Source organism: Hyaena hyaena, unplaced genomic scaffold, assembly GCF_003009895.1.
Source record: "Hyaena hyaena isolate Hyena2069 unplaced genomic scaffold, ASM300989v1 scaffold_188, whole genome shotgun sequence".
In the NCBI taxonomy this organism is placed as follows: Eukaryota; Metazoa; Chordata; class Mammalia; order Carnivora; family Hyaenidae; genus Hyaena; species Hyaena hyaena.
The window spans coordinates 445,089-470,161 of record NW_024080819.1 but is presented as its reverse complement, the minus strand read 5'-3'; the positions used below and the strand labels follow the sequence as shown (position 1 = coordinate 470,161).

The 25,073-nt window shown below is 38.2% G+C and overlaps 1 protein-coding gene across 3 annotated transcripts in view; it reads right to left on the bottom strand.

Annotated features, from left to right (window-relative positions):
• EDIL3 (EGF like repeats and discoidin domains 3) overlaps positions 1 to 18,234 on the bottom strand; it is a 406,469-nt gene extending 388,235 nt beyond the window's left edge. For 2 of the 3 annotated variants that reach the window (XM_039241046.1, XM_039241047.1), the window contains exon 1: positions 17,723 to 18,234. In XM_039241046.1, the coding sequence (XP_039096977.1) occupies positions 17,723 to 17,789 (67 nt within the window). In that variant the 5' untranslated portion in view covers positions 17,790 to 18,234. The remainder of the gene's footprint in view (positions 1 to 17,722) is intronic. The other variant, XM_039241048.1, reaches the window with a different exon arrangement.
• Positions 18,235 to 25,073: the final 6,839 nt, after the last annotated feature.

The following is a 25,073-nucleotide window of genomic DNA, read 5'->3' as shown; positions in this document are numbered from 1 at the left end:
CACATATCAGACAGGTCATCATTCTTAGTGTGCTTATATTTCTTTTCTGTACAGGTGTAATCAGAAGTTTTCATAACACCTGGATATGTTCAGTAAAATGCCCAAAAACAAATGAGTGGGATATCAATACTAGCTGATTTTATAAAGGTATAAAAAGCAAAGTATGAATTTGGCTACCACGAAAACAGATGATTTATGACACTTTTCAGGTTCCAAAATCATTCCTTGTATAATGCTTCACTTTCATTTTGATCGTAAGAGATCTAGGGCTTAGAGATTGGAGTTTGCTGACAGTCACAGGCATGTACTTGGTAGAGCCAAGACTAAGTCTTTTGATACTTAACTAGTCCACACTGCTACTATAGATGAAGAATTGTACAAACCTATGTCTGCATGAGATTGTGTATTCTAGTTCCAGGACCCTTACCCCTTGGTGTTTTGCCTATTAAATACGCTAGATCATATGGCAAAAGGGACTTGGTAGAAGCAATTAAGATTGCTAATCACTTGACTTTAGAATAGGGAGATCTTCATACTATATCTGTTCCTGAATCTGCATACTATGATTGTTCCTTTGTGAAGACATTCATATAATACTCAAAGAAATGTTTTAAATTGAGACTTGATTTGAAAATAATCCATAATGTATTTGCCCAATAAATTTCAACAGTTCAAAACAGTTAAAACATGTGGAATCCTTCTCACTTAGGCAATCGGCTGATTTTAGTCATAAACCATGTTACTTTGGACACAGGTACAGACCTAGCAATCTTCTATTCTAAATCATTAATGTCTATTTCTTAATTCTACTGAACCACCTAATTCCTTCTGTAGGAAACTATATTATTTCTACACTAATCCTTAAAATGTATTTGTATATCTATACCTTACATTTAACCTGAATGTTTTAAGAAAAAAAAAATTAATGTTTTTTAATTTATTTTGAGAGTTAGAGAGAGACAGCACAAGCACAGGAGGGTCAGAGAGAGAGGGAGATACAGAATCTGAAGACAGGCTCCAGGATCTGAGCTAGCTGTCAGAATAGAGCCCAACGCAGGGCTTGAACCCACAAACCGTGAGATCATGACCTGAGCCAAAGTCGGATGCTTAATCGACTGAGACACCCATGCGCCCCTAACCTAAATGTCTTAAAGGAAAGTTTTCTCCAACCCCTGCAGAAGTGAGGAAGTAGAATATTCCATTCTTTAAAAGGCAAATAGAATTCTTTTATTTTAAAACCTTTAGGCCAACATAAACTTAATTTTTATCCATTTTTGACATAAAATATTAAACTTGAACTGCTGAAAGTCAAGACACAGTGAAGAGTTTTCTGAATATTAAATACTGACCACAGAGACCATGAGTCATGAATAAGCAAATTACAAAAAACTTCCAAGCTGTCAACTGCCTTATATACCATATTTACAACTGAAACCTCTAATGCCAAATGTGAAGTAAAAATAACCTAAAATATTTTGAGTTTCTATTATAGGTTATAAATCAGGACACAACTTACAGTCTATATTCAGAGTAGTGTAAGTGCCACTAGGTGAGAAGAATATAATGGAACCAAAGAATTCCTAGTGGGGTAGGTGAAACTGAAGGATATTCTATTACAGATGATACTGTAGACTACTTATGTCCCCCTTTCCCCAAATCCCCAAATTAGGTATGTTGAAACCTAATCCTCAATGTGATTGTTTTCAGAGGTGGGGTCTTTGGGAGGTGATTAGATCATGAGGGTAAGGCCTCATAAATAAGATTAGTACCTTCATTGAAAAAAAGCCTCAGAGCACTCCTTAACTCTATCAACCATATAAGGACAGAGTGGTAATGACCTGGCCTATGACCCAGGAAGCAGGCTCTCACCAAACACTGAATCTGTCAGCACAATGCTTTTGGATTTCCTAGCCTCCATTACTGTGAGAAACAAATTTGATTAAAAAAATTTTTTTTACATTTATTTATTTTTGAGAGACAGAGACAGACAGAGCATAAGTGGGGGAGGGTCAGAGAGAGAGGGAGACACAGAATCCTACGCAGGCTCCAGGTTCTGAGCTGTCAGCACAGAGCCCAATACAGGGCTCAAACCCACAAACCGTGAGATCACAAACTGAGCTGAAGTCAGATGCGTAACAGACTGAGCCACGCAGGTACCCCCAAATTTGTTTTTTATAATCCATCCAGTTTTTGGCATTTTTCTTACTGTAACCCTAACAGACTAAGACAATCAAATGCCCCCAAGATAAAATAATTTAAAACCAAAACCATAACCTAAATATATTCAACAGAGATAGAAAATTGTCAAGCTCTGTTGATTAATCATTTTGTAAGATCAATCCAGGTTCTCATCCTCTCCTTATACCATTCTCCTTTAGTATTCCAGTGTGTCCAGGGTAACTGACACCTTTGCAGTAATAGCCAGAACCACAACTAAAAATACCTAATATATATTGTACATGGGTTATATCTTTTAATCATTACAATGACCCAGATTGCTTCTGCTTTATTCATACATTACAGAGGAGGAAACAGGTTAGGGATGTATATCTAGGTATTTAAAAGGCTTCAAAATTAGTAAATGGTTTATCCAGGATCCAATTCCCAGTCTCTCTGATTCCATTCTCTTATCATTTTATATTAGTATACCTGCAAATTATATCTCAGTTAAAAGCCTGAAGTCTTCTTGATGAAAATAATAAAAACATAAATGAAAAAGATGATTGACGCTCAATTTGTTTATCAATTACCTTTTGTCATAATTTGTGTCAAGCACTGTGCTACAAAAGTGGAGATGCTGGTCCTCCTCTTCCTCCTCCTCCTCATCTCTGTCATGGGCCAAAGACATTGTTCTAAGCACTTAACCTGAATTAAATCCTCACATTAACTCTAGGAGTCAAGTTCTATTATCATCTCCATTTTATTTTTTTATCCCCATTTTATTTATTTTTTGAAAACCAAGGTTAGTCAGCTATTGAAGTTGAACACCCTGATTCCCGAACCTGAAAGCTTTATCTTTTTAACGTTTATTTCTTTATACTTTGTAGTTATCACACTATATATATATGTATATATCACATATATATATATTACTGTGTTGTTTTATACAAATAACTTCACAAATATTTAATGCTATATATAATATGTGGTAATACATTAGAAAATATTCTTAAATTATACTATGTACTAAAAATGATAAATTATCAAAAATGGAAAAGGAATAACAATTAAGTGCTGCATTCCTTGTGGAAGGCCCTAGAAATAGTATTCACAAAATTATCCAACAAACAGATAAGATGGCTTAGTAAATGAGTTATTCCAAGACTTTAAGAAACAGAAAACTCTTGGGGCACCTGGGTGGCTCAGTTGGTTAGGTGTCTGACTTCAGCTCAGGTCATGATCCCACGGTTTGTGGGTTCAAGCCCCCCGTCCAGCTATGTGCTGACAGCTTGGAGCCTGGAGCCTGTTTCAGATTCTGTGTCTTCCTCTCTCTCTCTCTCTGACCCTCCCCTGCTCGCGCGCGTGCTCTCTCTCTCTCTCTCTCTCAGAAACAAATAAAACATTAAAAATAGAAAAAAAAGAAACAGAAAACTCTTAAAGTACTGCAAGGAAGAGAAACTTTCCAACTTATTCTACAAATATAGCATTTCCCTTGTACCAAGCTTGATAAAGATTGCTCAAAATATCGTTTATAAAAACAGATGCAAACATCCAAGTAAGATAGTAGCAAACCATATTTATAATATTTCTAAATATGCAAAGATTAATAATTAAAATCCATAATTAATAATTTAATAATCAAAAATACTGTCCCACTAATAAAGCAGCCCAGTAAGTCCCTGAACTGATGCAAATATATCATAGAATTTAGTATATGATGAGTGTTTCCTTTTCTAACAGTTTTGATAAGTTGTGTTTGGAGGCACAGCTAATCATTTGGTAGGAAAAGTAAAGAGCGCTTAATTCTTATTCATTTAAATATAATGGCAAAAGCAGAAATCATAAAGGAAAATATGGACATATTTTACACAATAAGTTTAGCTGTTATATAATAAATACAGAGACAAATGAAACATGCTTTTGATATATACCTTACTTCCCTAATGTTTGGGGTGAAAACGGAGGCTTGACATGAGCACCTTACATAACCGTGAAATCCACTCCTCAAATCCCTACCCGCTTCTTTTAACCTACTAGATAATTTCCTGTGTTTATTCTCTAATACCCTCCATTTGACTCATTGGAATTGAAGCTGTATGTGAGCAAGGACTGATGTCTGTTTTGTTCATTCTTGTAATTCTATCACCCAAAACAGTTCCTGGCATCTATCTCTGCTCAATAAAAAGTTGTGGAATAAATAAATTATAAGACTATGAGATGTGATCAATTTTGTGGTTAAAAATATTACTTTGAGATATTTATTTATTGAAATGTCTCTAAATATAGAGACCAAATGGCATGGTTATGGCTTTTCTTCAATGAGTGTATACTTATAGGTTCAAAAATAATTAAAACTTTAGAGTGAGGAATTAACCGCCCCCCCAAAATTGCCAAGTGTTCTTTCTTATCACATGAAAAGGAGCAGTGCCTTAGATTTTATAACTGACTGCATACAATCGTGTACCTTTTTCAGAAAGACACATTTTCAGAGCTTTCAGACTAGCAGTGGAAATCACACAATTACTGAGGTCACAAGCACACAAATAGTTTTAGAACCACTGAGGCTTTTAACAAAGGTAGAAGTATAGTTGCCCAAAGGGGAATAAACAGCAGTTAGCTGTGACATAAAGATTGTCATTACACACCAAAAAAACTCTAAACAGAGCTGTTTCTGAGGCTCTGGGCTCCTGGGCAGACACAGCTTCCTGGGGCTGTCTTTTCCCCTATGCCAAGTACATCTGGGTTTAGCAGGTGTGACTACATGGCAGGAGGAGGGAAAGAAGTTATGGTTCAAGGAAAGTTATTGCTGGTGGAGCTTATGGGAGTGATCCCCCAGGCATTGGGACAATTAGCAGATCAAAGGGCTACTCGCAGCTCCTCCACCGGACAATTAAAACCACCACCAAGTGCTTTGACTTTGTTGCACATAGTTTTCATGTCAACCCTTGATAATAAAATGACAAACTAGAGCTTACTGTCTATCTTCCATATACAACTATTTTAATGCAATTTGATAATTTAAGGTAAAACCCAAATCTTGCTTTTAAAATGTTTATAAATTAGACAGCTCTGGAAACAAGTAGGTCATTTATTTAGTCTGCTCTTAGAGTTTGCCACTACTAAAGTATTTATTGCTTTCTAAAAGTGTATCACTTGTGCCATAAATTACAGGTCAATGCATCAATGCTTCAAGCAGATAAGAATTTATTAAATGAGCTAATGGGTCTATCAAAGGATCACATTTTTTTTTTTTAACCAGGGGAAGATCTATACACCAACAGAGTTGTTTTTAATTCACGTTTTTCATTCATCTCTGCATGAACAAATTTAGCCAACAAAAAGAGAGTGCCTAGTACATATAAGGCACCATGTTTGGAGCTGGATATATATATTAGGGAATAAGACATAGGTTTTTCGTGCCCAAAGAGTTTATTATACATTGGGAACAAGAAATAAAATAAATGAGTCATTAAGTGATTTTACAGCTATGGTTTTTAAAAAATGCCATGATTCAAAGCATTAGCGATAGAGAATAATGACAGGGGTATACTGTGTGTATATGTGTACATGTTGGAGCATTGATAATTTGGAGAAGGTTATCAGAGAGATTCTCTGAGGTTGTTCAGTTTAAGCTGAGGAATGAAGTGGGAACAGAAAATGGCAAAATGTAGAAGGAGACAGAAATAGATATAGAATGAGGCGCCTGGGTGGCTCAGTGGGTTAAGCATTTGACTTCGGCTTAAGTCATGATCTCATGGTTCGTGGGTTCAAGCCCCACGTCGGGCTCTGTGCTGACAGCTAGCTTGGAGCCTGTTTCAAATTCTGTGTCTCCTTCTCTCTCTGACCCTCCCCTGTTCACGCTGTCTCTCTCTCTCTAATGAATAAAAAAAAAAGAAGAAGAAATAGATAAAGAAATAGAAAAACTACAGAAAAAGAGTTAGATAGTAGTTTCAAGAAGATAATGAATGCTTTAAGGACCCAAAGGGAAAAAAATATGCAAAAAATAAAACTAAGATTAGGATTTGGGGCATATAATTTAGCAGATATGTGTATGATATAAACATAGCAGTAGACAGCATAATAATATAATTCGCAGGAAATGAAGATAGGGTATTCTGTAACTCAATGGGCAGAGAATACATTACATAATAGTAATAAATATCATCCTAAATACAAAATGACAAAAAAAAAAATAAAACCCCAGTGAATGCAAAAGCAAAACAATATTATGAAAATAAATAATGGCACAGAAAAATATTATTTGGTAAAAAAAAGTGGTCTGATAGAAAAAAATTGCAAAATGAGAGATGAAAATTAAGAATGTATTTGCAAAATTTGAAAGGACAGACTCAGTGTGTGAAATTATTTAAGGAAGGCACATCCCTGGAATTCTCTGTTGGTTTTTTGGCAAGCCTGTTGAATAAATATGTAGGCTACTTGGAGAGATTTCAAATGAAACAACTAAAATGATGAAAGGAATGGCTTACAAGGACAGATTAAAGCAAGAAATATGTACAACTTTAGCATGTCAGAAACTAAAGAAGAAACATTATGGTTGACAAATATTTGAAACATGTAAATTTGAGGAAAAATAATTATTTGTGTTGCACAATTTTGAGTACGCCAGAAAGGAAAAAAGAAATATTACCCAAGTAATAATGTTGTTTTCCAGATAGAACCATTTGGATAAATGATACAAGGTGGGCAAGGATTAAGACCACCCAGCAGACACAGACATCCCAAGTAACCTAAACTATACAGACCTCAAAACACATAGGGGCCCATCAAGATAGGACAAAGTAGGTCAGGACACAACTGCAGAAATCTTTCTATCTCTCAGATGTGCCTTAAATGTAAAAAGGATCCTTCCCTGGATCTGGGATTTTCTCTGTAATTGTGCTATAGTGAAGTAAATCCTGGACTTGGGTCTATAAGTTGGAGTGCTCGTCACTTACCCTATTCTCATCTATAGACTCATCTCCTGATGAGGATAATAATAACCACCTAGATGGTTGTGAGGTTTAAAAAAGCTGTTGCATATGAAAACATATTTTATGTGCTTAAAAGTGAGCTATATCAATTATTATAATGAGCTCAACATTTCAAAAGATGTAGGATGAAGACTGTCCGTTATATCTGTCATCTTGATCTAGAATAAATCCGGTCTACCCTGACTCACTTGTTTACCCAGAGCCCTCTTAATTAGATATTATTTTCTCTCCCAAAGATTCTAGACCTGAGTTGTGGCATTAATCTTTTCTATTCTTCAAAGTAAATTTCTGAACATTCTTTCTCCTTCCTTTCAGAAAACAAACAAAAAAACCACATCTGATTTTAATTTCATGTAAACAGATATCTATTCTAAAACACTATACCTTATTATAGTTATCTCCTGATCTCTGAATTATATCCCCTCATTCCTTGAAAATTTCTGTTTCTGGAGCACCTGGATGGCTCAGTTGGTTAAGTGTCCGCCTTTGGTTAGGGTCATGATCTCACGGTTTGTGGGTTTGAGCCCCACGGGCTCTGTGCTGACAGCTCAAAGCCTGGAGCCTGCTTTGGATTTTATGCCTCCCTCTCTCTCTGACCCTCCCAAGCCCTCCCCGGCTCACGCTGTCTCTATCTCCCTCTCAAAAATAAATAAAACATTTAAAAATTTAAAAAAAAAGAAAGATTTCTGTTCCTGGTTCACTATCATTCTCTCCAATACTTCTTGTATAACTTTTTGGGATTTCAATACATATATATATATGTAACCCATATATATATACATATATATAAAACATATATATGTATATATATATAAAACATATATATGGGTTACATATATATGTTACATATGCATATATATTACATATATATATATGTATATATAGTTTAATACCAGAATGTTAAAAGGGTCAGAAGTTCATGCTGTTAAGATTTTAAAGGGACAAATGTTAGAAAAGAAAGAAGGTTCTGAAGCCACTGAGAAAGTTCAAGATGTCACGATGGTTAGTAATAGGCTACCTTAGAGGAAAGGAGGTGTTATAGGCTTATGGAAAGAAAGTGTTTGTTGGAATGAGAAACAGTTTCTAACAGTTTTTATAAAAGCAATAGTATACCAACTCCTTCTTCTCATCTTGTGAGTCCAAGAACTGAGGGAAAAAAAAGCACAACTATAATTACCACAAGTAAAGTGGTATAGCAGAAAAAAGTACATTGGAATCAGAATATGTATTCAAGTTCAAACTCTGTCACTGGTTGCTTGAATTACAGATCATGTGACTTTTGGAACTTCAGCATCTTTATATGTTAAACAAAATTAAGAATGTCTTCTTGAGGTGCCTGGGTGATTCATTTGGTTAAGCATCCGACTCTCAGTTTTGGCTCAGGTCATGAACTCACGGATTCCTGAGTTCAAGCCCTGCATTGGGCCTGCATGGCCAGTGCCAAGCCTACTTGGGATTCTCTCTCTCCCTCCTCCCTCTCACTCATCTCCTCCCCGCCCCCCGCCCATGCTGTGTCTGTCCCTCTCAAAACAAATAAACTTAAAAAAAAAGACTGTCTTCTCTGCTTATGGTACCTAGAATGGAAATGAGAAATTCTTAAGAAACTTTCTCTACTTTTATTATTTTATGAGAATAAATATAATATCTGGAGGTATACTTAAACTATTAAATATTGTACAGATGTAGAATGTTATTAATAAGGAGATCTTATACTAACCGGTATAATTTTTATCATTTTGTAAAATGTTGAAAGTTAATCAAATTCTAGTTAAAAAAAGAAATTGTCTTTTGGTTAAATATTAAACCTGAAAATAGCATTTTCTTTTTAAAAAAATATTTATTTATTTTTGAGAGAGAGAGAAATAGAGGCCAAGAGAGAGGGAGACAATCTCTGTGCTGTCACTAAAGAGCCTGGTGCTGGGCTCTAACTCACAAAACAGGAGATCATGACTTGAGCCAAAATCAAGAGTTGGATGCTTAGCCAGATGAACCACCCAGACACATCAGAAAATATATTTTTCCAGTTGATGGTTTGAAACCACTTGGTACTTTTGTTTGGCTAAAATCTGTTAATGGGGTCACACAGAAATAAAATTAAATGAGGATGAGATGTAAGGTAAATTAAATACCTTCATTAAACTAGCAGAAATAAAAATCTTGTTAACCTTAAAAATCACTTGGTCCTATAGTATGTATCTGAAAATTACAGAGAAAGTATACTCTTATATAGCATATTGAGTAACAATGAAACAATGGAATCTTAGAAAAAAAATTATGATGCAATAAAAATGGAGGGCAAAACTGAAACAAATGAGTTTGAATCACTTCCCAAGTGTTCTTCTTCTCCCTACCTTTGCTGTTATTCCTAGTGATGCATGGTTCTGAAAGACATATTAACTCTTTCTGATCAAAAAGAACATACTCCAAATGTTATTTCTGAATATGAAAAGAGGTATGACATGTTACCAACTTAAATTAGAACACTGTATAAATACTGTCCAGAGAAGAAATATAATTTACCCTTTCCAAAATACCTACCAGTTAAATAGTAATAGACATGAAGTGTGTATTTTATAAATAAAAGAATCCTTTAACAAACTATCTCCATGACAGACATGATGTGTCACTCACTGAAACAGTATGCTTTAGTGGTTAAGAGATCAGGCTCCAGATTTAACCTGGATTCTAACAAGCTACTTAGTAGCTGTGTGGTATTGGGAAATTATTTAACTTTTGTGTCTCCATATATGTAAAAAGTAACAGTACCTGTGCCTCAGAGACTTGTAAGACTTGTACTTAGAATAGTGGAGCATATAGCATGATCTCTATGAATACTAGGCTTGTTAACTGTACTTAAGAAAGATATCAGAATGAATTCCCTTTTTAGCTTGTTTAACAAGATGCTTAAAATTGACTGGTAGCAGTCCCCAAGAAAGGAGAAGAAAGGAAAAAAACAAACTGATACCTGAAAAATTATTGTTTCTGGGTCTAAAATTATGTCAATTGGAAATGTCAGAACCTTGTATTTAACAAAGAAATTTATCACTTAGAGATAACTTATCTTCTAATTGAAGATGCATAACAGCCATAAAAAAGCACTTTATCTCATGCCTAGTATTACATTTTTGACAATGCTCAGTATACTCATTCTACAACACACATTCTAAAAAACGGTTAAATAAGAAACAAAGCTTTTAAAGCTCTTGAAACTACTTTTGACTAATTTTTTCTGTAAAAGACAAACCGCTGTTTCTAATGCCTGGGGACTTCTTAAGGAACACTGGTGGGCGTGGGCAGTAATAGCTCCATTCATTTCCATGTATATAGAGTATCTGTTTTGGGTTTTGTTGTTTAGTTGGGTTGTTTGTGCTGCCTCCAGCCATTGTAAGTCCTGGCTCCACAGGAAACACAAAACATAAAACAAGAATTTGGCATGTAAATATCAAAGCATTTTGAATGGTCATTAGCTTGTTACTTGTCCATAGCTGATAGTTCAAAAAAGTTAGTGCTTACAAAATTAAACTACCTAAAGAAAAAAAGAGTTGAATAAACAAGGTAAAATGGAATTGGGAGAGAAAACTGTGAGGGGAGAAGGACATGAAAGATGTGAGCACTGATGCCTGTAAGGGTGCAAGACAGTACTGTGAGGGAGTCATCAACTTGTTTCAAATAAAAATATTCTCCACTGGTCCCATCTGACTCCTCTACTCTTTTCTGCTCAAGAGTCAGGAGCCCATTTTACTGTGTCTTCATATATAAATCTCTAGTATCAGTAAAATCTAAATGGTCATAGTGACCCCCGTACAGCAAGAAAAGGCTCAAGAGGATTATTCTGCGTTCCCCAAATTAAAAACTTTACCAAATACAAAGCATAAACCTTAAAGAATGCATAATGGCCTAACCTCATTGAGAGGTTAGCTTCAATCAACACAATGTCATCTAACATGAGATTAAAACCCTGGCCTTCCCATGTATGGACTCTTACACTACATTAAATTATTCTTTTAAAAAAGATCAATCTGTTTGATGCAGACGTGTTTTAGAAAAGGGAAAAAGTAAAGCTAAGATACAGACTCAATCTTCTTTCACCATAGTAACAATCCCATCCAAAGTGCTTTAGCACCTGGAAAGAGCCTTCCCTTAAATTCTTGTACTTAAACCCTCCATTCTGCTTCATGCACTATTAAATCTCTTGTTGAACACATCCTACAGTTACTATCACTATAATAATGCATATTTTAAAACAAAATAATGACACATTGTCTCCTAAAATATAACCAAATAGTTGCAGGACATCTTACTGCATTCTGAGGTCTACTTCTTTGGTGCAACACTGAGTCTTGTTTTTCCTAGTACTTTCATTCATTGTTTTAGGGGGAAAAGAATCAGTAAAAATATATACAATAACATATTATCTAGTATGATGGGAAAATAGACAAGCAAATTTTTCAGATATCTGTCTCTTCCACTATTGAGCAGGGTTTCCAAGCTTAAATATTTTTGACAAAATCTCTTCAATAATACATGCATTCCGCTGCTTTTATACCCCCAGATATTGACCATATTCCTGAAAGTCTTTGTCTAGGATTCAAGGCCAATATTGGCACCAATTATTAGAATGTTCTCTCACACACTAATGCCTTTTGGCCTTTATACTTACCCCCTTCCCTGATAAATGTCCCTGGTGTTTTACACTGTAAGATATCACTGCTTTTGCATAAACTTTTCAGCCCTTTTTCTAAGAGCTGTCATGCTTTTTTGCTGTTGTTGTTGTTCTGATTAAGAGTGACCTATCACCTCATATGCCTCTCATTTTCTGGGTCCAGTTTATAGAAAGCCTGGGAACTTAAAACCCAAGAGACTTTTCTATTTGATCTAAGTACCAAATGTATTACCTATCTTTGGTGGTCTGGAGTTTTTGATGTTTTCTCCAAGGTTCTCAACTATGTGCTACAGGCAAAGCAAGAGATTTCTCTACAAGTAGGATGGATATAAATGTTTACCCAGTTGATAGTTTCAGGCAGGACAAATCAAGGTATAAAATGTAAAGCTGGTCTATAATTAAGATCCTAATGTACTTGCATGTATGTTTTAAACCTCAGGATTTAGTAATAGAGGCTTCACAGAATTATGGTTTTTTCCCATACACACAAAAAAAAGTAAACTGAAAACTGCACACTGTTTTGGTGATTTGAAGCCTCTTAAGAATGATGACAGAATTTTATAGTGGATGCTGTGCCCTAATCGCTCTCTAGCAAGGAAATGTTGGGGAGGCAGGAGGAGAAGAGGAGAAAGATGAAGGGGAAGAGAAATGAAGAGAGTTTTTATTTTAGGAGGACTGACACAGGATGCCACTGGAGACAGATTGTTTGGCATGACACAAGCTGATATAGCTCATCAGCCCTACAAGAAACTGAAAGAGCCTGTAGAAATGGTATAATGGTGAATCTGTAACCAAGTTGGACAGGCTTCATCAGCACATGCTAGAACTAATTTGTAAGGAATCAGTTAAGGATCAATTAAAACTTAATAAATGATGTCAAGTCACTAATAGCTAGTGAGACACAATGGCACACATATAAGGGTTAATCACTGGGTGAAATAGGTTATGACAAAACTTTATTTATCATGTCATATGGCCTTTTTTGGCCACATGACTTTATTATTTAGACTCTTTCAAGCTCCGGGAAACATATACTTCACCATCATGATAAAAAAAAAAAGGTAACTAGCCATCTCTTACCAGCTCTATAGATGTGTATAAATATACACATGGATATATATATCCATGCAAATCAATATAACGGAATTTCTATTTATAAAACTAGGGTTGGTATGGAGGCTATTCTTAAAAGTATGCTAAACAAATTGGCAATAATTGTTTTCCTGAAAGTACCTCATAGCTCTATGTGCATTTCCTTGGATGGTACTCAAGAGACTCCTGAATAATAATGGTTAAACATAGACATGCACTTATTAGTGCCTGAGTAACTCTGTTTCTAAGTTTTAAAAAATGTGGTAAAAGAAGTAGGTTCTTACAACTCACTTTCTCTTTCTCAGGGGAGCACTGAAAACCAACTAATAACATCAGTTTCATACACAGCAGAAAGTTACTTTACATGAATTTGCAGATTCATGGTTTACTTATTTTATTTTTTCTCTTTCCTTTAAAAGATCTCCATTGATTATCCTGACACCTGCTGGCAAGGGCACAGTTGATCCTGGTCTGCTTTTCCCTTCAACAACTTCCTCAAATCAAAGACTTTTTAGGGGACTTTTCAGTGACAACCAAGTGGTAATTTATTCAGTTTAAGTACCTATAGTACTTAATTTCTAGCATTGTCACATAACCATGAGAACAATTTCAATACTTACTCTACCCCACATGGGCAACCATTTGACTTTTTGTATACAAATACATATTTGTTTTGATTAACCAAAATATATTATAATCATTACATGGGCTATGATTAAACAAACGAATAAAAAAACATGTCAGGCATCTTCCTTACAACCCAGATAAGAACTGAATAATAGAAATGGCTTGGTATTCATTTTCTACTTTTTTGTAATAAATGTATCAGTTTACAAACCACTTAGGAATAAATTCCACTATGTAAAAAGTATATTGATTGGCTACGAGAAGTCATACCATTAATTACATATTTATAAGTTTTGCTATTTATTTCTCACTACTTACTCATTATGATTTACTCTGGCTTGAACTGAGTTTTAAACCCTGCACTATTCTATGGTTTTATTTGTTTGTTTGTTTGGCAAGAATATGATGAACCTTCTGTATCAGATATCATACTCAAAGCTACAGCACCTGAAAATGTACTCAGTAAACGACAAATACCAGAATTACGTTTTTAGGCTTTATAAAACTTTCAGAGCAGGCAGGTTTTTTAAATTGTTCACAAATAATAAGATAAACAGTCCATGTCATTATCCAAACCTCTTCAAAAAATTAAAAGTTTTAGATTAAATTACCTAAGTAAAACTTTTTCTTAATGTCAGTAAAATGAAGAGTACAAACTACTAATTTAGATTCCAAGAACTGCCCAACTTCTATTTTGTAATGCTTGTGAGTAACCAAGCTATTTTATATTTACTCATGTATATTTTATCCCCTTACTTTACATTTCTATAGTTTTGTGAGAAGGAAAAAAAGCACACATATTTGGCAATAAAAGCAAACCTTATGAAAATATCTACTAAATATACCAGAGATCCTGAATATATGTTTCATATGAACATTAATCTTAAGATATTTGAGAAAAATACACAGGAGTTTTAGAGGAGAGTACAGAAGTGAAATACATTAGCTTGGTTTTGGAGATCTTTGTAACTTTAAGATTACAGAAGGAAGAAGTTAGTACTTCAAATTTTAACCATGAATTTTTATTATTACAAATGTCAACATTTTCCCTAATATATGCATATTTAAAACAAAATACATTTCAATTCTAAGGAAACATTTCAAGAATAATGAAAATATTTTGAAAATGAAAATATTTTAAAAGCTTTTTCAGAACCAGAGAGGGGGAAAAAAAAAAAAAGTGTGTGCTGTATCATGACAGTGCATGGCATGGCCAAGATTTTGCATTACTGTCAAACTGTCACAGCAGAATACTTTATCTTCACTTCATTATTATCTTTAGTTCAACCGTTTAAAATTACCTTTAGGTGTTACAGCTGGTATCTGAATTAGCATTTATTTTTAAAGTACATAATTAATGGTCATGTAAATTGAGAAACAAGGACACTAATGTGTGACACATTTTAAATACAAAACACAAAACCTGTTATTTCAGTATAAATATTGCTATAGTGATCATAGAAGCATAGTGTTATTATCTTGAGTGAGATTCTCCAGGTACTCATTTATTCTCATGTAGAATAACTAAAATTCACCATTGATTTAAAAAAAAGGAAATTCAAATGCCAATGATTCATAGTATTTAGGACATGTCTAGACATATTTAGACAGTGCCATTTGCTTAAAGACTTCAGGCACTAACTGCAGGCACAGGGACAGATTGCATAAGATGTCACGTGCTTGCTGCAACTGTATGCATGTTATTGGATTTTTCAGAGCAACCCATAGTGATGAATAATTTAAGAGTTAATAAAATATTCAATCTGACTGATCCATTGGTTTAATTTTAAAATAAAAACTACTAATAAAAGAAATGACCAACTCCCAATCATTAATGCACGTAAACTGCAAGCCCACACAGGGAAACACCAATTTCTAAAAGGCTATAGTAGATAAACGATGTCTGGGGAGGGAGGAGGCGAGGGAAATTCCCAGTGTTAACACTGGCTTCAATAAGTTTACTCAAAGTTTAATTGTTTGGAGCTGTCACGCAAGCTGCACTCTGCCTTCTGCAAGGCTGAGGAAGAATATATTAGAAAGGTGCAAGTTTCACAAAAAGAGCTCATTGAAAATGATCCGTTTTTTCCTAAAGCCCTCATTCCCTCTAACCACAGGATGGCTGGGTGGGGGGGGGGGGAAGAGCAGTCTACTAAAGAACATGGAGTACACCGCTGCCCAATGTTGTCTAGGAGCGCAATGGAGAACCCCGGCAACATCACCGTGTAGGTAAGCAGTGCCCTAGGCTCCCGGGTATCTTTAGGAGAGGCAGGGCTACCGGCCGCGGTGAGCCGGCACTCACCGCGCGCCAGGGTCCCTGCAACCAGACCCAGCGACGAGGGCTCGGCCACACACGCTAGACACACTGTCTCCGCCTCCACGCCCGCCGCTCTCCACCTCGGCGAGGGGACAGATGGTGGCTGCGGTGGCACGGTGTAGGTGCGTGTGAGTGGGTGACTGTGTGTTTTCGTGTGTGGGGTGGGAACGGAGACGGTGAAAGGAGGAGGAGGAGGAGGAGGAGGAGTGCCTGCAGTTCTCCCCTTCGCCTGCCTGCTGAGGGAAGAAAGTGCAGAAGGAATCCAGATGGGAAAGAAGAGAAAGGGAAAATAACAGTGGTGGGGGCATCGCCTTTACCGTACCGCCCGGGAACTCGGCGGAGCAACTACAAAGCCATTACCGTCCCTTAACCTTCAGTGGAGTGGCTGCTTCGGCCTGATAACTGGAAGGGCACTTTGTAAACGATGGCAAGGCACACACCTACACACAAGCCTACACGCTGGGGAAAATAGCCACCTTCTGGGGGAGGGAGGGAAGCCGAGGCAAAGCTCGGCCATGGATCGCTACTAGCAGGGCAGCAACGGCATCCAGGAACACCAGGCTTCTTGGGCAAACAGTGGCCCAACAGCCCACAATTTTCCTGTGAAACAAATGGACGGGTGGATGCATGGATGGTGTGTGGAGAATATTCATGCCGTGTCTAATTTCAAATGGATTCGAGTCAACGCTTTTAACTCAACTATCCTTTTCTAGAGGCACAGCATTTTAAACCCTGTAGTGCACTGGGCTCTCCACTTGAAGCAGCCTGCTAAGGGTTGTACCGCCCGCGGACCTCTTAAGAAGGGGCCGTCTCCATGCGTGAGCGCAGGAAGGGCGCAGCTCCCCCTTGAGCGGTCTCTCCAGGGCGCGTGCCGCTTCTCCTGCCCCTTTTCAGGGCCAACTTGAGCCTTGACCCAGGACCCGCCACCCGCGCAGTGACGCGCAGCCAGGACAAGGGTTCGTATTGACAAGCCATCCTTCGCAAAGGATCTGAAATTCGTCTATACAACTCAGTAGGAGAGCCCTCGAAGTCCTATAATTTTTTTTTTTTTTTTTTTTTTTTTTTTTTTGCAGTCTGGTTTGTTTCACACAAGTCATGGAAAGCACAACCAGGCCCGCTCTTACAACTTTTCTGCTCTTGGGCGGGGGAGCGAGGACGTCTCGCACTGCAAGATGGTCTATTACCACGAGTTAAGCTTGTGCCCGGAGGGAGTGCTGAGCCGAGCTCGGAGCCCCTGAGGTTAGGGGAGAGGTGGGTTCCAGGGGGTTTTCTGTGATCGACACAGCGAGTCCGGGGTGGAAAGGCAGGAGAAAGCCCACCTGACTTGCCAGATCCTTCTCCATCTCACCCACCTCCAAAACTCCAAGGGCCAGGTTCGGATTTGCGAACCGCTCAGCCCGGGCCCACTTCGGAGGAACCGCACCCGGGAGCGGACCGCCCTGCGGCTCCCCAGCCTCTCCCCATTTCAACCATAGGACGCCCGCACGCTCGCTCCCCGGCTCGGGCCCCCCTGAAAGCCCCGCCCGTTGCCCGTAGCTGGCATCACCGGCATCGCCCAGCGAGGTTCGCGCAGTGACCCGTTGGTCGAGTGAGCCGAGGAACCTCCGGTTCCCGGGAACCCCGCTCCCTCCCGCCTGCCCTACTTCCCCGTCTTCCCTCGATGTCACCTCGGTAGCCCCGCACTCTCCTCCCCCGCTCAGCCCCACGCACTCCGCTCCGACTTTGCGAGCACTTTTCCGAGGCGCCTAGGGCGCGCCGCCTCCTCCATACCGCCCCTGGCGCGCCCCGGGGGACCGCCTCCAGCCCCCCGCGCGGCATTTCCCGAGGGACTCCAGCCTGTCCCGCACCTAGCGGCCCGAACCCCCGCCGCCTCACCTTTGCAGAACTGGGGGACACCGAGGCTGAGCCCGATCAAAAGCCAGGCGGCCGCCGAGCGCTTCATGATTCTGTCTCCCGGACGTGACCCCGGCTGGTCAGGGGTCGTCACGGAGGGCAGTGTCGCCGAGGCGGCACCGCAGGGCAGCAGCAGACCCCGCCCCTGGCAGCGAATTCAAGAAGATGTCTTCTGCCCGCAGCACTCCCTTAAACAAATTCTTGAAGAGGACGAGAAAGAGTGGTGACCACACAGAGGAATCTTTCTTCCCCTTTCCCCTGCGCTCCGGCGCAAGAAGGTGGGCGAGCTCCGAGGAGCCGCGGGCGGGCTCAGCCTCCGCGGCGGGTGGGTCCCGGCCGAGGCGCGGCGGGCGGGGCGGGGCGGGGCGCGGGCTCCCGCGGCGGCTCCGGGTCACCCGCGCCGGCGGGCCGGCAGACGGTGCGCTCGGCTCTCGCCGCCGCAGCTGCGGGGCTTCTGACTCGGAGAACAATGCAGCGTGAGCCAGCGGGGAGCCAGCCGGCGGCCGGGAGCGCACTGTGTACAAACAGAGGCGGCGTGCGTGCGAGCCCGAGCTTCGCGGGCGCGCTCCCCGGGAGCCCGCCCCCTCCCCCCGCCTTCCCGCTTATTCCCTCCCCCGGGCTTCCCCTCTTTCCTCCCTCTCTTCTCTTTCCCTCCTCTCTCTTCCCCCCTCTCTCTCTTTCTCTCTCTGAGGTGGCTCCTTCTGCTGGAAGATAAAAGGGAGACAACCGCAGCCACACCCCGGCACCTGCCACCGCCTCTAAAGTTCCTACGTAGCCTGTGCCCTCTCCGCGCACCCCGGAGACCATACGGTTAAGGGAAGTACCTTGGGGTCCGAGATACTCCTGGTTTCAGCACGGACTTGACAACGCACCACTCTAAGGATGCCCCTCAAGTCCCGTTCTCAGTAGAGCCAGGAAAAGAAGTGAAGAGATTTTGAAAAGTGCCTCTTGGGGCACGAAGCTGCTGCGTTAGAGATGGAACCCTATAAAGTGAAATGGCCAGACCCTCAGGAAATGCAACCTAGTCGAGCGGCCAGACTCTAGGCTGCTCTGCTGTTCTGTCTGCACGTTCGGTAGCTCTAGAGCTGGGAGAGAGGGCTGTGAGCTTATCTGCACACAGGGACAAAAAAGGTGAAGGCCTAGGGCAAGAGAGTAGGAGACACGTTTCAGATGAGAAATAATGGGGAGACTTTGGGGACTATACAAGAAAATAGAAGGCAAGGACAGATTCGTCAAGTGTTACTGAGGTAGGTCAAATTTCTCTGCTACCCGCCAAAACCAGTATAAATGGACTAGATTTTGCAGTGAAAGAGACTGCAATATACAGACCGTGGCTTCAAATAGTGTTTTCTCCTCTGTTTTTAGGTTAGAATGATTGCTTAATGTACATGGATATGATTCCAGCAGTTGCAGGTATCAAAATGAAACACAAGTCCTTTTCCTTCTTCTAGAGAAGGAGGTAGAGAAAGAACCATTAGAGGTGGAGAAGGAAGAGGAGAATACATTCGTGAAAGCAAGGATTTGAAATGAGAATGAACTCAGAAAGAGGTAACCAGGCAACTTCATGCAACTTCGTCTCCTTTGGCCTCCTTGAATCCTTTTATTATTTTATTTTAAAAAATTTAGTTTATTTTTTGAGAGAGTGGGAGCATGAGCGAGGAGGGTCAGAGAGAGAAGGAGGCACAGCATCTGAAGCAGGTTCCAGGCTCTCAGCAAGCTTACAGCACAGAGCCTGACAAGGGGCTGGAACCCACTCAAGGTGAGATCATGACCTGAGCCAAAGTCCATCTGAAGCTTAACTGACTGAGCCACTCAGGCCCCCCTCCTTGAATCGTTTAAACCACAATTTCTACCTTCCTTGTGGAATTCCAAGTGAGATCAAGGATGAAAAGTGATGGAAAAGTAATACTGCATGTTGGTATGGAGGAGTTAAGGGTCTTTACCATCAGCAAACAAACATGAAACAATAGCAACAACAATTATGTCAAAGCAAGTTTTGTGGAGATCTCATATTTGGTGGGAGGGTAAAAAAAAAACACATTTTTTAAAACATGACTTTGCTAAGGGAAAGAGGGAGAATCATTTATTTACTACTTTCCAGCTTAAAGCTACAGATGTCAGAATAGGACCCCATTATCCAGAGCTGTTGCAGGGAAGTTTTAAACAATCAAATTCCAACTTTCTCCCACATCATTATTACTTAATTTTAAAAGTAAGCTTTCAGTCGTGTTGTGGCATGTCCATCATAAAGTACCTGTAACATTTTGGAATGATATTTAAAGTTAGGTTTAAGATTGTATTTCTAAAGGGTAGTACTAAATCTCAAAAACATAAAATCAGGGGCAACTGGGTGGCTCAGGTGGTGAAGCATCTCTCAGTTTTGGCTTAGCTCATGATCTCAGGGTTTATGAGACTGAGTCCCCCACGGGGGCCTCTGTGCTGACAGCTTGGGATTCTCTCTCTGCCCCTCCCTTCCCCGCTCTTTGGGTTTCTCTCAGAATAAATAAAATAAACTTCAAATACACACACACACACACACACACATAAAATCAGAAACCAGTGTTTTTATGATGAGGGATTAAGAAAGAAGTGTCCCAAGAGTTTTATTTTCTTATTTTATTCTCTATTTATTCCTACTCTTCCCTTAATAAGCATGTTAAGAAGTTAATTTTTTAGCAACAGGACATGCTACTGAAAGTTTATCTTTCTTTTAATCTAAATTATTTTTTTAAGTAAAAATTTTTTTTTTTTTTTTTTTTTTTTGGCTCAGTGGTTAAGTGGGTGGCTCAGTAGGTTAAGTGTCTGACTTCAACTCAGGTCATGATCTCCCAGGCCACAAGTTCAAGCCCTCCATCAGGCTCTGGCTGGCAGCTCAGACCCTGCAGCCTGCTTTGGATTCTGTCTCCCTCTCTCTCTGCCCATCCCCAGCTTGTCACCTATCTATCTGTCTCTCTCTCTCAAACATAAATAAACATTTAAAAAATTCTAGGAAAGCACAAAACTACAGTTAAAATCATATTCTATGACCAAATACCTGCAGTTTGTGGCTGTAGACACCATTCTATATTATCAGGTAAATGACTTATAAAATATGTCATCAGTTCAATGCCATTTCCAGGCTAAATTGGATAGTCTTAGATCCATATGCATAGATTTTGTGCAGTTACTCCTTTTTGCCACTTATCAATAATGATGATGTACCTAAAGACTTTAATTTTGAATATTCCAAGTATTCTACCTAACTTACATTTATAGGACTCATTTCACTCTTAATAAATTCATATATAGCCTCTTCAGAAGTGAAATATAAGAAATTTTTTTAAAAACCACAGGAAATAGATTTTTTTTCAAGAACAAAATGCTGTTATGACTCTTTTGCCTCACATAAAGTGTGAAGGAACATTCACTAATCACATATGATGTAGTCTACAGTTTTATACCTTCTCTAAATATGTGCCTGAAATGTCAAAAAGTGAATCTACACATCACTTGGAGAGAGCACTTGCAAAAATATTTTCTGCAGATTTACTTTCCCCAAGTTGTTAGTAAGTTTTGGGCAGAAAAAGTCCCGTGGTCAAATAATTTTGGGAAACACTGTATAAAAGTAGTATTAAAAAACTTTGATTTGCCCTATGCTCATAGAAACTTTTCCAAAAGTGTCTAATCCAGTATTTGCAAACTTTTCTTTTTTTCACTGTGACAAGCTTTTCCTCAGAATACCTCTTAAGATAAGGTAGATTTAGTGCTCTAAGAAAACAACTTGGGAAGTATTGCCTGAAAATAAAGGAAAAAAAAGAATCAACAAAACAAACAAAAACAAGACTGAGGGAAGTTTACTGGTTTTCAAGAATTCTTACTGGCTCAGAGTTTGGATTCTGGAACGGTGCATACATGAATTGAAATACTATCTTTACCATTATAACTCTTCGAATGCAGGCAAGTCAATTAATGGCCAGGTCTCAGTATTCTGATCCATAAAATGGAGAAAAACTCATAGTGGTAGCGTATTATGGTGCACAGAAGGACCTGGTCCAGTACTGAGTACACAATGATAATGAAGATGACAATAATGATGAATAAGAAGACAATAATCACATACAGAATTCCAAAACTTTTTCTCAATAGCTGATTATCTCCATTCCCCACCCCTCATTCCCATTAAATTATCTGGAAAATTTTTAATTCACTTTTTAATTTGTCAAGCAACAAATAACACTTAATGCAGTATTTCTTATTATTTCTATAATTACTGAATGATATTTATAAATAAACCAGATACAGGAAGAGTCTTAGGTTATTTGATCAGGTTATATTCAGTACTATTTTTAGTTTTTAAATCACTTTGCATTTAAAAAACATTTTACATTTATAAAACTTTATTTTTTTTTAATATCCTAAATGGCCCAGATTAAAAGTTGGATTTCGCTTTGTGAGATAAAAAGCAGAAATCTCAGCCAGGCCTACCTGCACATCTCACGTGAAAAATTGTGAATTAAGAAGTTAGTGTTTTCTAAACTATTAAATTTATGATAGTTTATTAAGCAGCAAGAGAAAATTGATAGAGCAGCCCATTGTTACTATCCCCTTTTTAGAGAGAAGGAAGAAGGCACAGATTGGTTAGAGCCTTTGCCCAGGGTATGAAGTTAGCGAGTGTTAGAGCCAGTAAATGAATCTCATCAGTCTGAAGCTAGAGCCCCCACACTCCACTGGCAACAGCTATGGAAAGTTAACTATATGCTACATATTTTTTTATATATTGCTTCATTTAATCATCCTTACAACTTTTATGGGGTAAACATAATTATTACTTCAATTTAAATCAATTGAGGAAACCAAATATCAAAACATTTAAGTAACTTGCCCCCAAATTAAGTCAGCAGTGAAAGATGGAGCCAGGATCCAAGAGCTGAGCTCTGGTTTGATTCCAGGAGTGATTTTCATAAACATTATGTTATAGTGTGTATTTATAAAATGGTCTATTTTATTTATTAATATTTTCAATTTTAGTTCTAATTTTAACTCTTTTTTTTATAATTAAAAAAATTATGTCTTTATTTTATTTTGAAAGACAGAGACAGAGAGAGTGGGTGAGAATAGAGAGAGAGGGAGACACAGGATCTGAAGCAGGCTCCATGCTCTGAGCTGTCAGCACAGAGCCTGACGCGGGCTTGAACTCACGGACTGTGAGATCATGACCTTAGCCGAAGTTGGACGCTTAACTGACTGAGCCACCCAAGTGCCCCAGCTGTCGTTTTTTAGAAGTCTATATTCTCTCTGCCCTTCTTGATTTATCATTTTATAGTATACTTTGCCCAAATGTAGAGTTCCAAGGACATTTTAAAATTCTCTAAAATAGTGCAAAATATATAGCACTTTTTTTTCATTGCTGTCCATAAACACCAATTTTTTCTTCTAATCCTCTACTCATGTTGTTATCCCTATCTGAAAAGACCTCTTACAAATTGTTCTAAATTCCTACTTCCAGGTAAGACGTCCCAAAATGATTACAGCATCACAGAATCATAATCTTTTAGAATTATCACTTTTTGTGTTTCTCTAGTTATTTCACCGGTGTTAGTGTTCCCTTTCCAAATAAATACAAATGGTTCTTGCTATGAAGATAGCTGTTTGCCTTAGACATAGCTGAGTGTTATGTTTCAAACTTCTTTAGTCTTCCTACAATGAACACTAAGGCAAATTCATGTTTTATACCAAATTCCCAGTTCCCACTATTTCCCTGCTTGATTCCATGATGGATGCGGTTTCCAGAAAATATGCAGGGTCATTATACAAGAGTGAGCCTTTGCTTTCAGAGTCTAATCCTCCTAACAGAAATTTCTGGTGCCTTTAATTCCTTCCTGTTTCCCACTCAACCCATTTCAGTGACTTAGCTTTTAGCTCCCAATATAGTTTTGAATAATTAATACATGGGCATAAGAAAAATTCAAAAGGACAAGTGGATACAGGAAAATAAGTTTCCTTTTTAATGACACTCCCTCATTATATACAGTTGGGTTCTCTATGTTAAGGAAGCTAGTAGCTATTGCTGTGTATCTTTCTAAAGTTGTATATATACACATATGTATGTGTATATATAGTATATATGTATATGTGTATATGCACATGCTTCCACAAAAATAACTGAATTATACAAACATTATACATCTTGCTTTCTCCTTACAAAATACACACACACACACACCTGAAATTGTATCAAGTTCTACACAGTATTTGTGTAACATAAATCCTTTCTGACATTTAAGCTTCTTCCAATCTTTTGCTATTGCAAGCAATGTTGCAGTGAACCCACATTTTGCATATATATGCAAAATAAATTCATTAGAATAGATTGTTTGAAGTGGCATTGTTGTTTGAGGCTACGTGCATTTAAAATTGTGGTAGATATTGCCATATTGCCATTCATAAAAGATGTATGAATTCCTTCTACCTATAATGCATCAGAGAGCATGTCTCCCTGCTTTCTGACCATACAATGCGTTTGCAATTTCAGGTCTTGTCAATCGTGTAGATAAAAAATGCTATCACATGGTTTTGAATATCTTTTATTATGAGTGGGTTTTAGCAATTTTTACATATTAAAAAAATAATTTATATTTTCTTTATGTTACTTTTCATGTCTTTTTCTCTCTTTTTTTTTTTTTTCCTACTGGATTACTGACCTTTCTTGAATGACAGGAGCTCTGTATTTATTCAACAAATTGCCATATTTATGTTCAAAAAATTATCTGGCTAGTTTATAGCTCTTTTGTTTGATTTTACTGTGCTAAAATGTCTTATATTTGGAGTGATGAAATGTACCCATCTTTGCTTTATGGTTCCTAGGCTTCATGTTTTGCCAAGATAGGCTCTTACCATTCTGAGTTTAGAAACATATTTTCTTATAGTACTTTTATGGGCATCATGTTTTCATGTGTGTATTTATAATTCTTAACAAACTGAAATTTATTTTTGTGTAAAAGAGTAGTATAGATTTTACTTGTTTCCTGGAAAACTATCAGTTATATATAAAGCCATTTATTGAGTAAATCCCAGCCTTCTTTATAATGTGGCATGCCAACTCAGTCACTTAGTCACTGTATATTTGGCTCTACTTATTGCTTTTATACACTGTGCCATTTGGTTACGTATTCATGTGCCAGAACCACACTCTTAATTATTGTTGTTTAAAAATGTTCTTAATAAGTGCTAGGGTAAAATACCCACACCTACTTCTTTGTAAAAATGATTCCCTAATATTGTACATGTATTTTCCTCATATCCTTTAGAATGAGCTGTCTGGATAAAATGGTAGAATAAACATATTTATAATAAT